The 14,742-nt window shown below is 39.3% G+C and overlaps 1 protein-coding gene across 4 annotated transcripts in view; it reads left to right on the top strand.

The window, feature by feature from the left end:
• Positions 1-3,977: 3,977 nt before the first annotated feature.
• CACNA2D3 (calcium voltage-gated channel auxiliary subunit alpha2delta 3) overlaps positions 3,978-14,742 on the top strand; it is a 470,721-nt gene continuing 459,956 nt past the window's right edge. For 3 of the 4 annotated variants that reach the window (XR_012634269.1, XM_074914173.1, XM_074914175.1), the window contains exons 1-2: positions 3,978-4,759; positions 5,376-5,457. Coding sequence is in view for 3 of the 4 variants with exons in the window: in XM_074914173.1 (XP_074770274.1) it covers positions 4,641-4,759; positions 5,376-5,457 (201 nt within the window). In the remaining variant the exon portion in view is untranslated. The remainder of the gene's footprint in view (positions 4,760-5,375; positions 5,458-14,742) is intronic. The other variant, XM_074914174.1, reaches the window with a different exon arrangement.

Genomic DNA, 14,742 nt, shown 5'->3' with positions numbered 1-14,742 from the left:
TTTGTGAAGCTGAGATGACTCTTGCTGTCAATATACTTCTGTTTTCATTTTACATGTGTAAGTTTATGTGAAGCATTATACTTGCAGAGAAGTAGGGGAAAAGCTGTATACGGTTGTTAAAGGCTGAAGGATTTTCAGTACAGGACATCATATTAACTTGTTTATTGCATGAGGTGGCTATAACCCTTCACTTTTTTTCCACTGACTTTATTTAAGGGTTCACTTTTTAAGAGAATTATTTCAGAGAAGATAAAAGGGTGGAAGGGACATTTTAATCTCTTGAATCAAGAAAAAAAAATGCACTATGGAGAACACATTTGAGGATTATAATCTCAGTATTTAGAACTGTTGAGGAATATACTACAAAGCAGGTAATTAACACCACATCATGCAGTGGAGTTGGGACTTGTCTGTTTATTACAGTATCTGAATCTTCTACTATGTGTGGATTATAGAAAAACTGACATTTTTAACTTTTTTTAATTTCCAGTGGGGGGCTTCTGGCACGTTAGCCTTATGCATTTATTCCTCTCTGTTTAGATCTTATTGTAGATAAGCATCTGAAAAAAGAAATACAATAAACATTTGTGTTAATTATATAATTTCCTCCTACTCTTCTCCCCTGCACCATATGTTCTCTTCTCTTTATGCCTCTCAATTGATTTTTATTAGGGCTTGATACGTGTCTAATCAGAAGACCTCAAAGCATGCTCTGGTGATGCAAATGTGACCCCGTTCATACATGCTTTTAGAAGTGTAAATATATCTGGAGGTAGACAGGGGAAAGAAGAACGGGATTAATTTGTCAGGTAAAATTACTATAAGTCTTTATGTACAGGACTTTCCCTTAGTCTGTGTTCTGTACTTCAGCCTTTGTGTCAAATCTCATATTACCCTTTGTCCTTGACCTGTTCTTTTTGTTAGTTTGTTTGGGTTTTTTTGGGGTGGGTTGGTTGGATTGCTTTTTTTTTTTTTTTTTCCCCCCAATCCCTCAGTTATTTTCCTCTGTGTGGTCTACGGCAAAAGATCTGGGGATTCATCAGCTGTCTCTGGCCGTGCCTGTGACTTTCTTTTACAATACTTGATTAACATCTCCAAATTTTACTTCTGCTTTCATGGGAAAAACAGCTTCTTTCACTTTCTGTGAGATATTAGAATGTGCCACTGTACTTGATCATCAAAGACACAACAGGAGATTAGATGCCATATTTATTCCTTTAAAATGGGTGGCTGAAGTCAGGACATTCCAACTTTATACACTTGTATGGGGAGCTCTGCTGCTGAGACCACTGGCATGTAAATAAGTTACCTACACTTACTGCTAAGAAGTGCTTTGGTTTTAGAATAATATTGCTAAGTGCATAAACATTTTCCTTCCCTGATCAGTTATCTGCACATACATTTTTTTAGTGAGACCAACACATAAAGATTCATTCAGATTTGTCAGTTATCTATAACAGCATAAGGACATGAGAGAAATGCCACATTACTTTCAAAATATTAATTCATTACTGTTCTGCTTTGAAAGAGCTTTCTTCTGACTTTGCTCCAGGACATCATAAGGCTGTACCAAATAATGAAGCATGCTGCTATATCCCCAGTATAAAGAACTCAAATGTTTCAGCAGAACTTACTATTTCTTTTTGCTATTTATTTCCCTTGGTCCTTATGTAAACCTGCTTAGGGAAAGTTTCTGCATCCTCCTCATGAGGAGGGAAAAGGTAATATTAGTTTAGTTTTGAACCTGGTGTCTTGATTGCAGTGATCTGCATACCAGGAGTAGTTGGTAGTGGTAAGGCCAGGATACAGTAGCTTGACAGAAAGTGTTGTTACTCCTAGTGGTCTTATATGTGTGGCTTGTATGTGTTAAACCACTGTTACAGTATAGGTTTGCTTTCTATTCACTGAATTACTGAGAGGAACTAAATAACTGCATGAACATAACGAGTGTGCATTAATGACAGATGCTGGAAGCACTCTACAGTATAGTGCATGCAAATGTTTGTTAACACAAAAGGAGGTGGCCATGCTTGTACTGTCAAGTATAAATTTATTTTTCAAGTGTTTTTTTTCCTGAGTTGAGCAATAGTAGAAAAAGGATTTCTATATTAAACAATTGTAAGTGTCCAATTATACGTGCCAAATGCTTATGTTGTAGATCTTGTATGGTACTGAATGTATGATAAATGTCAAACCTTGACTTTGTTTACAAGTGACTTTATTTTTTTTTTTTGCCAATAATGAGTGATGGCTTTAACACATGTTAAATTTCTTAGGCCTGCTGAACACAGGCACATTGTGTGTGCTTTCAAAAAGTTTCTAGGGCTTCCAGTGATTATTTGAAGAATGAAGCTAGCTGTTACTTGTCACTAGTGCACTGTGTTGACTTGAAGCTGATAAGGATCTGTGATAATGTAAAAACAAAGTTTTAGTCCCACAAAATTAGCATTATGAATTTCCTTCCTGACATTGTTGGCATGTAAAAAAGCTAACAGCTCAAGTAGTGAGGCAGTCCACCATCCCTGTTTCATTCCTAGTTTTGGAAAGATACTATTGTTTATGTAATATGTTCAAAGGGGCACAGAATTCATTATATACGGTTAGTCAGCCATGTGCACTTCTACATTTCTGCCTGTAGGTAGGCTGGAAACCTGGTAACATGGCAGCATATTTAAAACACTGCTTAGAAAATCCACAGTAACAGCACAGATAATAGCACTTTCCAAAGGGTTGGTTAATAGATAAAATAAGTGTCTCTTTTAACAAAACTTTCATTACTGTCTTCACATGAAGGTAGTAGTGCAGACAGAATTATAATCTATTTACTGTTCCTGGTGGGGATGGCCAGTGGGTGCTGAAAGTTGCAGTGTACTGTGCTACTCTGCTTCCCTAAGGTGGTCTTTCTACCTTTAAGCTTCTACTTTCTTCTGAGAAAGCAGAAAGCTTTTATCAGCCAGGTGTTGAATAGAGGTTTTGATATTTAAAGCAAACTGTTCAGTGCTCTTAGGAATGTCAATGTGGAAAAAAACCCCAAAAACATGTGCTACCTATCTAGCTTCAAGACAGAAAATGTTAAACAAGACAAGAACAGTATACGCAGGCAGAGTGAGTATTTTGAAGTGTTAATTCTAACTACAGTGGGAAGAAGCTAGAATTCTGGCGCGGACACGGGAGCTATATTGTATGATGCAAGGATGACTCAGCCCGTGCTCAGATCATCCCTAGGTCTTCCATACTTATTTACATTAAAGTTCAATGGCTATTTTAAGTCTCTGCCTTTAGTGGCGAAGAAGCTGAGAAACAAGCAGAGGGAGAAGAACAAAAGCAAAAGGAAGGAGGGTAGATGTTAAAATGCAACAACAACAGAAATACCTGGACCAATCCCTCCTGCTCCCCATGCTGCTCTCTCCGTGGAGGAGCTTGTAATCCTATGTTTGCTATAGCAAGAGGATCCTTCTGTGAGCACAAATTAATAATTTATTCGGAGGCTCGAGTCAGCCCGCATCGATTTAGTTGTGCTGCATTTCTTTTCATTCATAAGCCGTTGCTAGTCCCGATCTCGGGGCTAGTGACTCGCTGCGGCGCTCAGGCGTGGGAGGCAGCAGCAAACGTGCCTTTATGCACAGGACGCGCTCTGTATGACTCAAGGAAATGGGCGAGCCTGACCTAAACGCGGGCTGGCTCCGGGAAGGCAGCTCCGGCTCCTCGGCGATGCCGCCGCGGCGGGGGTCGCTCCTCTCCTCCGGCCCGGCGCGGCTCCGCCGCCGGGGCGCTGAGCGGTCGCGGCGCCGGGGGCTGAGCTCGCTCCGTCCTTCGCCTCCCCGGGCTGTGTGACAGACGCTTGTCATGCGGCGGTGCCCTGCCTGAATTGGCCGGGGCGCCGGTGGGTGTGCACGGCGCCCCCCCCCCCCCCGCCCGCCCCTGCCAGCCCCGCCGAGCCCTCCCTGGCTCAGCCCCCGGCAATGTGCAGCGCTCTCTCCTCGCCTTCCTGGAAGGGCTCAACTCCACTTTCAGCTCCTCCAGACTTTCTCTGCCTTTGCCATACAGAGGCACCCTCCCTCTGGTCCAGCTCCTCCTGTGCCTGCCTCTCTGGCTCCGCGCTATCCCGTTAAAAGGCTGCTGCTCCCGCTCGCGGAACCAGTGCGCTGGCTGACTCCATCTGGGATGAAGGCTGGAGGTTATCGGCGAGGGAAAGGAGAACTCTAGGCAGCTTTCCATTTGCAAAGTGAGCAGTAATTGCAAGAAGACAGCCTCCCCAGTTGGAATCAATAGTCTGCTTTCTTGCTGCTAAGGGCACTTTGGAGCAGCAGTAGGTCACTGAAGTAACTCCAGCACACTGCTGACTGCGGAGTTGTAAAGAACTACATGCAAGTGGCTGCAGTAGTGCTGGAAAACGCTTTGCTGTTACCAGGGACACAATAGTTTTCAAGTCATTAGAGCTTCGCTTCTGGTCCTCTCCTTCCATTACACAGGGAGGGTCATTCTTTGGAGGGATGAGGATGGAGCTGTGATTTCGTCTAGTGTTCGTTCTAGTGGAAGGGGTAAGGGTGGGGAAAGAGGCTTTAGAAGCAAAACCCCACTGCTGTTGAATTCAGCTTTACTTGAATTTCCCCAGATATTTCCAGGCACAGAGAGGCACAATGCCAGAGAATCTGAATCTTCTTCGGGCTTTTGGGGGTTTTTTCTTTATCTTCTGGACAGCTTTTAACACAACCTTAGTGGATGTGGTTGGATCGGAGCAGCAGATCCCCTTGTCTGTGTAAGTGCTTTCATGCTATTGCTCTCAGGACCACGTTCAAGGATGAGAACTTGACTGCTCAAGTTCTCATCTTTTTGTATTGCAGATATTTGACTGTTCAAGGAAGCTTTGCTCCTCTGTCAGCTGTGTTTAAAGTGGTAGTCTCCGACACGCTGAGCACTACTTTGATTTTATCGTAGGAGCATGTGTTGGTGGAGTATGTGGACGCAGAGTCTTAACTAAAGTGTTTGTGTTTACACAGGTTGAGGCTGTTAACTCCTCCTGATGTGAGAATTTATCATTCAGAACTGTTTTGCTATTTTATTTGCTTCTTTTCTTTCAACGGATATATGTTATATTGTGCCAAAGCATGTTTCTGTACAAGTTGATTCTTTACGTTTAAAGAGGGCACGTTGGGTAGTTTCATATCAGAGGCCTTACCTTAGCACAGTGTCTAGTTTGTGCTTATACTTGAACAGCTTTGCTAATCTTTTGCTGTGCTTAGGCTCCTTAGTGAGCTCTTTAATGCAAAATTGCTAGGATCCCTCTGAGTGCAGCTGAAGCTGTTACAGTCTGTGTTGCTTGCTATGACATGTGTATTACATTTCTTCCTGTCTCTCATTTTTTTTCTTCACAGTGTAAAGCTCTGGGCCTCAGCATTTGGTGGAGAGATCAAATCTATTGCAGCCAAGTACTCAGGTTCCCAGCTCCTGCAGAAGGTAAGGATCTCTTCTGTTGTAATAAAGAAGGCTTTAACAGAGAAAATGGAGGAAGATTTAATTGTTTAAATGAATAGAAAGGCAGTGCTGTACGTGCTTTGGTCCAAGATCTATTTTTGTATTGCATACTGGTCCCTGATGACTCTTTGCATTGCACTGCACTATCTGGTGAGTCCTTCATTAAACTGTTTTCTGTTTCGATGATTTTTTTTTTTGGTCATTATTAGAAAGTAAACTCCAACACTTTTATTTCTTGAAGTCTAGGCTTCAGCCTAGATTGCGGGTATTTAGTCTGGTTGCTGCATTGTGATGATGATGTTTCTGCGTAGAAACAGCTGCTTCTTATGTAAAACGTTAACTTCATTCAAGGAGCAGAATTAGTGCATATTGTATTATTTTTCACCCTGTGCTGTATATATGCAATTCACTGTATCAGGAGAAGGCGGCTGCACTGTTGTTTGTCATCTCTGCAGTTTTTACAATCCCATTATTCTCCCAATCATCTCAACCCAGTGCTGGGATGTATTACATCATTACAGATAAGAGGAATGAATGTGGTTATCTTCTTGCTCAGCTGCACAGCTGGGTAATAAGCTAGTGAAGTATTGCAAAAACTTGAGAAATTGGTATAAGTCTACATAATTGGGGCAGAGGGTAATGAGAAAGCGGATTTGAGTATTAGGTATATATCAAGGACTGTGTCTAATTTAAATATGCCACCTATAGTAAAATTCTGTGTTGTAGACTATTTTTACAGCAGTTGCTGAAAAAAATATGAGAGACTAAGAGGAATATATTAAAGATTTTTAAGACTGTGATTTTGCGGCATTTAATATATGATCCTCAAAATGCAATATGGAAATGGAAAAACAGACATTCACTGACTACAGAGACATTCAATCCATATGTTAATTTCTGCTGGTTTCTTTAGATGTGATTTTTAGTTCTGAGTAACACGTTAATTATTTTTTTTAGTCTGATTATGAAAGAAATTATTCCTTGAGCTTGTAGCATTTATTTTGAAAGGCTTGTGTATGTGTGAAATTATGTAACAGACAGTACATGTAGCAGTCGAAATAAAAAGCTTATGCTATCCATGTAAAATGAAAGCAACTGACTTGATGATTACTAAAGGCATATAAGTTCCTTAAGAGTATCTCTTTTCAGTGTTGTGTACCCAGGACCTCAAAACATGAACTTTACTAAGCTAAAATACAGAGCTATTAAGAACAAAAATATTAAAGGTTTCTCACTAATTTTCAAGGCCATTAAATGGCTTCACTTCAGCATATTGGGCAAACTTTTATTTTAATCTTGAAATCTGGACATTCAGTATTTATTATACTTCTAGATGACATTCTTTAAAGTCTGTGTAGTCTTATATCATCACATCTTTCTATGAACTCCTTAAATTTATAAAGCAGACGGACATTTCAGTTTTGGTTGTACCTTACCAAGTATTATTAAAAGGCTTTAATTTTTTTTTCTTGGACCATAACAAACACGTACCTTTATTTAACTTTGGAACTGTTCCATGCGCAGCCATTTTGGCACTAAAATGGCTTTAAAAATTAAATCTACCAAATACAGGTAGTCCAACACTTCCTAGAAAAATGTGTTTTGCAATCATGCTAAAATCCACAAAGAACCCATATGAGATCCTTAATCGTTCTCTTCTTCATAGTAGATACTGCTGTCATCCTTTCTGGAATGTATTTTTTCCTCTGAAGTGGCAAGATTTCTTCCTATTGGTTGTTATAATTGTAGGTAATTTGAAGCTGTTCATTTTACCTTTTCATCAGCATTCTTTCTATTTCACTAACAAATCTGTGCTCCTGTTTTTGAAAGTGGACAGTGTATATTCATTCTAAGCTATTTTGTTTTTTCTTGCTTTTGTTATGATACTTCATTATTAAATGAAAGAGGAAAGACAAAACCCAGGTTTGACAAATATTTAGAGCATTTTTATTTCTGTCACATTCTCTCTCTATTTTTTTTTTCATGTCTGGTTACATTAGTTTTAGGAAACCTCTGAAGCTTTTTATTTTTATTTAGAATTCCAAGTGTCTCTGTCCTTTTAAGCTTGCTATTTCTTGCTGTTGATTGTGGCAAAACAGCCTGGATGACAGATGACATTAACGTGTATTTTTTTGTATTGTTATAAAGTATATTTCTTCTGTAAGCTTGTGTGAATAAAAACATACCAAACTTCAAGATTTGCAAGTATTTTCAACATGCAAAGTCAGTGACAGAAGTTGTCATAACAATTAAGGAAGTGATAGTGCAGTAGGGCTCTAAATGCAAATGCCTTTTTTCTCCCTCCCACCCCCTCCTCACTAGCCAGGCATCAAGAATCCATTTGGTATTTACTGTGAGCTCTGGGTGGTCAGAGTCAATGTTTTCTTAAAGTCAAGATTCCACTTTTAGAAGCAGTGTGATTTCTAATATTACTGGAGGAATCCACATTCTGTGATTATGAATTAAGCATCATTAAACAAATGAAGATCTAAAATGTGTGTATAATTATGTATCTGGGCAGTATAGATTTCTCAGTTATCAACTGGTCTATAGTGCCATTTAGTTTAATAAAGGCTTGCTAAATGAAAAATTAATGTAAAGGTTACTCGATTCGTTTTGTTAGCATATATAGTGAGCACTACTTTCAAAGGAATGCATTTGAAATCAAGGCATGATTGACAGACTGTATGACCCAAATGCTTTACACATTAAGAGTCATTTGACCCATACTAAAATTTCATTGAGCAAATGAAGTTGTGTGAGATACTCAGTAAAGAAAATTTTTTCCAGGTTATAGCTGTGAATATTGATTTAGTTACTACAGTTCTTAAGTCGTGCTGTACTGTGAACATCAAATGAGTAACCAGTATTGATGTCCTCTTGAGTTTCAAAAACATGCATAAGAATATTTTTGTTGCTTTTTGAAATAAATTATTTTTTTAAAAAATCCCACTGCTTACCTTATCTCAATTGAATGTTTTATTATTTGATTGCATTATGATAATCTTATCTGAGTATATTGTTATACCTCCTAAGAGTATATGTGTACAGGATCTTTCCTGAAATTGACTTTAGATGAAATACAGACACTGTAAATAGCTCAGAAAGTAGTAGATCAGTAAATAATTTCAGAAATGATTTTGAGCTGTTAAGCAAAATTAGCATTCAAAAGTGTAGCTTTTGAATGTTCTACTGCTTGCTTTCAAGGAAGACCATTCAATGTTCAGAAAACCATACAGAAGGAAACAGGACAATATTATTCCTAAGTTTTTTAATTTATGGAGGTTTTACAGGTTGACATATAGGTTTGGCAGCATACAAGAAGCTCCTTGGTGCTGTAGAGACATGCATACTCTTTACCTACTTAGCAGATACTGCTGGGGCCTAAGAATTGATTCAAATTCTAATTGTCTCTTAGGTGCTTATATTTTTTTTCTTAGGCTTTCAAAAGATACCTGCCTTATTTGATTCTTGATACTTCTTTAAATTCCTTTTTTAAACACTCTGATTAGGTTTAGTGAGTACCGTATTAAATGCAGAAGTGTAGCCCCCTGTCAAAGCCAGGCTTTAAGTACAGGATGCAAAGCAAGGGTTAGGTACCAGGAAGATGCTCACTTCAGCTGCTACGATTAGAATTTGAAGGAACAGACTTTTGAGAATGCTGCTGTTCACATTAGTGTCCATGATAATAATGGTTTTCAGTTCCACGGTGTTGCAAAATAACAGTAGTAATAAAACGGAAGGAAAAAATGCAGGTAATGTACTTCTGTTAACATTAGAAATAATTGTTGTTACACCGTAAAGCTTTTCTGATATCAGTGAAGTGCCTGATTCTCTAAAAATAGTGTGGTCTATGCTTTCTCAGATTTCTTTTTCAGAGACTACTTTTTTCTTTTTTCTTTTTTTTTTTTTTTTAATATTCTGAGCTGTGATAATTCTTGATTTCATCCCGAATAGTCAATATTATTTTATTACAAATGTAGGAACAGTTTCTAACTGGAAAGAAACTTTTATTTATCAGTTCTGCCATAAAGGTTTCTAGCTGAGACAAGCTTGTTTAAGGCTATCTCAGATTATTCTTATGTAAGTCGCCTAAGGGAGTCTTCCCTGTTATGTAAGCACTGACTGCCTTGGTCTCGAGCAGTCTGTAGCCTGCATCTGCCTACTCCTTTCAACAAATTCTTCATTGTGTTAGGAGCTTTCAAATCATTGTGTTTTCTCAAAGCAGGGTTTTCAATCAGTATAGCATTCCTATTTTTAAAGGTTCAGAATTGCATTTTGTCTTACCCGACTAGATTTGGTCCTGTATCTTGTTAGCTTCTTACAACTATGGAAATGCCAGTGCAAAACTAACATAACAGGGTGATTTAGATCAATTAGCATTCAGCTGGTATATCTGATTCATGCAGTACATCTATCTTTAGTTTTAAATCACATTATAGTGACTTAAATTCTTAGCGAAGTTTAGTCCAATCATCTTGACATTAATTGCTTTTATTTTATTCAGCATTATGTTGGTCTTTGTAGGCTGTTTTTTCTTTGCTTGAGACACTGCAACTACTGCTTTGAAGGAAGGGTCAGTAGAATTGAGACGTGTAGTTTAAAAAATAGACGTGGATTGGCTTCTTGTATATCAATTTAAACTTTTGTCAGCTGAGCAGTTTTAAAACTTTTTTCCTATAAAAAAGGAGAAAATGATTAAAAACCTGTGGACATATGACTATGGTTAAAAAAACCCACCCAGGCACCACCACCCCCCCGTGCAAAAACCCCAAAGCTACAGCAACAACCCTCATCCCCGTCAACCAACAAAAAAACCCCAAAACCCAAACTCAAAAAACCCACCAGCCAGGTAAATGGTATAGTTCTATTCAGAGTTAACTCATTATAATTCAGACTCCTGAAGTCTGGATTATGTAAAATGTGTCTCCTAGCACTGAATTAAAATAAAATATTAGAAAATAAAAGAAATATGCATCAGAGAATCTTAAATCACTTTAATTCTAATGATTAATGCAAATGATGTTTTGGAACTTGCAGAGCTTGAGCCTCCATCCCTTTTAATTCTTACAGATCTTTGGGCTAGGTGAATCACAAGGTTATTCTCTGTGCCAAACCTAGTTATGGAGCACTTCAGTGTGTTTGGTGAAGTATGTCTGTGGGTAACAACATTAAATAAAGGTGTAAATTCTTTTGCATTAGGTATTTTAATTTTTCTTCAAGAAAAAAAAAATCAAACTCATTCATATGCTACTAAGATATTAGGTGGGGAAACCTGCTGGGTCCAATACTAATTTTCAGGTAGCATATTGATGATCCACAGAGGAAAATATCACAGTACTATCAAACCTTAGATAGTGTGTTCTCTCTTTCTCAATAACAGGTCAAAATATGTCCTTCCTTCTTATAACGAAGTTCTGCCTTTTCTGGAGATATTGGAAAATTTTCTTTGCCTTCAGTGATAGAACTGCATCTTGAATGATCTGTGGTCTTACTATCATCTCCTGTTTAAATGTTATGGCACAAGTAATAATTTCTTTGTGTTGGTACCATGGTTTTAAAATGTAGTCTAAATCAGCTTGAATATCAATCATTATGTTTTATGTTTCTCTTTAACTAAAGGAAAAGCCCTCTTTTAAGCCATGGTGAATTCAAGCTCTTCTGTCATCAACACTCTCTATTTTTCTGTGTTTTTCTGGGTTTTGCAAGCACAGCATGATCCTCTTACTTGTATTATTGAAAGTAAATATATTCTATTGTTAGTATGTAATGGAAATATGAGATGGCTTCAGTAAGTTTATCATACATGCATTACACTTTCGATAATGTCTCTTAATATGGAAATTGAGTGGACAATCCAACTGGAAAACATCAAATCTTGAAAGGAAATGAATGCTAATTCCCTTGCTTAATGCATTTATGGTTGTTTGTTTTCACATCCTGTATTGGAAAATGCTTACATTTCAAGGTTAAAAGAGCCAGTCTCCATGCAAATTATCTTGACAGTGAAGGTATGTAGAGCCATGAATAGATGCCGCATTGTAGTGGTGATTCACTTTTAAGCAACTGCTAATCAATACTCTACACTTTCAAATGTCATTACTGTCCTGAAGAGTACAATTTTTTGTTGCTGATAATAAGTGGTTACACATTGTACAACACAAATTATATATTGATAGGATAGACTGTATTTTAGGTTGCTGTAGAAGCTTCACTGAAAGGTCTTCATGAAATACTTTGATTAATATGTTGTTCTTGTGAAGTTCCAGTTTGCTTTTTCTGTGTATTATATTTTTACAAAATGGCTTGGATGTATTTGTGACTCTGTTTAGCATCTTCCCAATTTATTTGTAAAGCTTAAGTAATTTCTTAAGGTGAATGATGAAATCATTTCAAGACTTGTATTTAAAAAGGAAGTCTGTGCAAAACTACCTTTTTTTATCACAGTTGGGAAGGGTCTTGGAAGCCTTTCCAGAGGGGATGAATTCCATGAACAGGTACTTTCTGAAAATATTCTGCCCTCAGATCTTTTAGGACTTTACAGCTGGAGTTATCCATCTTATAGTTGATAACTAGTACACTCTTTCTGAGGACAATGATATAAGACGTGAGGAGACTGCGACTGGTCAAGAGACACTCAGTTGTTCACATAACATGTTACAACCAGCATATCAAATTTAATCTAGGAATAAAATAGTAGACAATAGAATACAGAGCACAGGAATTAAGCTGTCATAAATCCCTCCTGCCTAAGAGAGTTGGCTTCACGCAGTCTTTAGCAGGGCCTTAGAAGTAGACAAAGCATCTTAGATTGTTTTAATAAGCTGTACTTCAGTTGACACTAGATAGAAGTCAAGTTTAGAAGAAAATAATTTTTTTAGCTAGACAAAGGTGAAATAAGGTCATTTCATTAATGGTGCTCTTTGAAGGGAGAAATGGATCTGAATTTGTAGTGAGGTTAGTGTTAGGTCTGTAACTGAAATGATCTGGATTCAAATCTTGGACAAGCCTATTAGTGGAGTGTGAGTGTTTTCAAATGTATCTTCAAATTAGGAATTGCCTGAGCAACACCCAGTGCCAGGCAATTTTCAGGAGGGAGATGGCAGTTGAGGAGGCAGAGATGATTGCTGTAGTGGAAGATAGAAATACTTAGTATGATTTGCTGGATGCTTTGTATAGGATTATGATTTTCATTTAATGTGCATGAGGTTCAAGTTTATTTCCTGGAAGATTCCTAAGCCAGGAAAAATGCATTTTTTTTCTAGGACACTCTTTGAAAACCCTATGAGAAAGCAGATTACTTTAGCAAGAGTTTTGGAGGCAGAGATGGGCAGAATTGTTGCTTCTGCTCCTAGACTACTTTACGTAAGTAGACATTTGTAATGTGACTGAACTCTTGCACTAGCTTCCTGTTGTTATACTTGAGGTTTCCTGTTTGCTAAAAGCATTAATTAGTTTTCTCATGTTGCTTTTCACACCAATTCCTTTTGCACTTACTATAAACAAGGATTATTCTCTCTATTGACTGTTTTCCCTGTCAACTCCATCATATCCCACTGTGAATGTGTCAAGACACAAGATTTACAGAATCACAGAATCATTCAGGTTGGAAAAGACCCTTGGGATCATCGAGTCCAACCATCAGCCCAACTCTACAAAGTTCTCCCCTACACCATATCCCCCAACATCTCATCTAAACGACCCTTAAACACATCCAGGGATGGTGACTCCACCCGCTCCCTGGGCAGCCTATTCCACTGTCTGACTACTCTTTCTGTGAAAAATTTTTTCCTACTGTCCAGTCTGAACATCCCCTGTTGGAGTTTAAAGCCATTCCCTCTTGTTCTGTCGCTAATCCCCTGTGGGAAGAGACCAGCACCAACCTCTCTACAATGTCCTTTCAGGCAGCTGTAGAGAGTGATGAGGTCTCCCCTCAGCCTTCTCTTCCTCACACTGAGCAGGCTCAGCTCCTTCAGTCGCTCCTCACAGGATTTATTCTCCAGGCCCTTCAGCAGCTTTGTTGCCCTCCTCTGCACTTGCCCCAGCACCTTGAGATCTCGTATTGAGGTGCCCAAAACTGGACACAGTACTCAAGGTGTGGCCTCACCAGTGCCGAGTACAAGGGGACTATCACCTCCCTACCCCTGCTGGTCACACTATTTCTAATAGAAGCCAGGATGCCGTTGGCTTTCTTGGCCGCCTGGGCACACTGCCAGCTCGTGTTCGCTGCTTGTCAATTAGAACCCCCAGATCCTTCTCTTCCAGACAGCTCTTCAGCCACATCTCCCCAAGCCTGTAGCCATGCAGGGGGCTGTTGCGGCCCAAGGGCAGGACCCGGCACTTGTCCTTGTTGAAGCTCATCCCGTTAACGCTGGCCCACCGATCCAATCTATCCAAGTCTCTCCGTAGAGCCTCCCTGTCCTCGTGCAGATTGACACTCCTGCTTAACTTGGTGTCATCTGCAAGCTTACTGATGTTACACTCTATGTCCTTATCAAGATCATTAATAAAGATATTGAACAGAAATGGTCCCAACACCAAGCCCTGAGAAACCCCACTTGTGACTGGCCACCATCTGGATTTACCTGCATTGACCACCACTCTCTGGCACTGTCCGTCCAGGCAGTGCTTGATCCAGCAGACAGTATGCTCATCCAGGCCATGAGCAGCCAGTTTTTCTTTGAGAATTCTGTGTCATGATTTTTGAAAATCCAGGTAGACAATATCCACTGCCTTTCCCTTGTCCAATAGTTGGGTTATCTTCTCACAGGAGGAGATCAGGTTTGTCAGGCAGGACCTGTCATTCATAAACCCATGCTGGCTAGGCCTGATCTTCTGGTTGTCCATTATATAACTTGTAATGGGACTCAAGATGATCTGATCCATGACCTTCCCTGGTACTGAGGTCAGACTGACATATCTATAGTTTCCTGGATCCTCCTTTCTGCCTCTCTTGTAGATGGGTGTTACATTTGCTACCCTCCAGTCCAGTGGGACCTCCCCAGTTAGCTACAATTTCAGGTAGGTAAATCATGGACAGCGGCTTGGTAAGCATATCTGCCAACTCTTTCAGCACCCTTGGGTGTAACCCATCCGGTCCCACAGACTTGTGTGCATCCAAGCAGTGTAGCAGGTCTCTGACCACCTCCTCTTTAATTGTGCTGACCTCATTCTGCTTCTCCTCCCCATCTCCCAGCTCATGAGGCTGGGTGTCCAGAGAAAAGCCAGTTCCACTGCTAAAGACTGAGGCAGAATAGGGGTTGAGCA

This window comes from Athene noctua, chromosome 10 (assembly GCF_965140245.1).
Source record: "Athene noctua chromosome 10, bAthNoc1.hap1.1, whole genome shotgun sequence".
NCBI lineage: Eukaryota > Metazoa > Chordata > Aves > Strigiformes > Strigidae > Athene > Athene noctua.
This window is presented reverse-complemented; position numbering and strand designations above follow the sequence as displayed.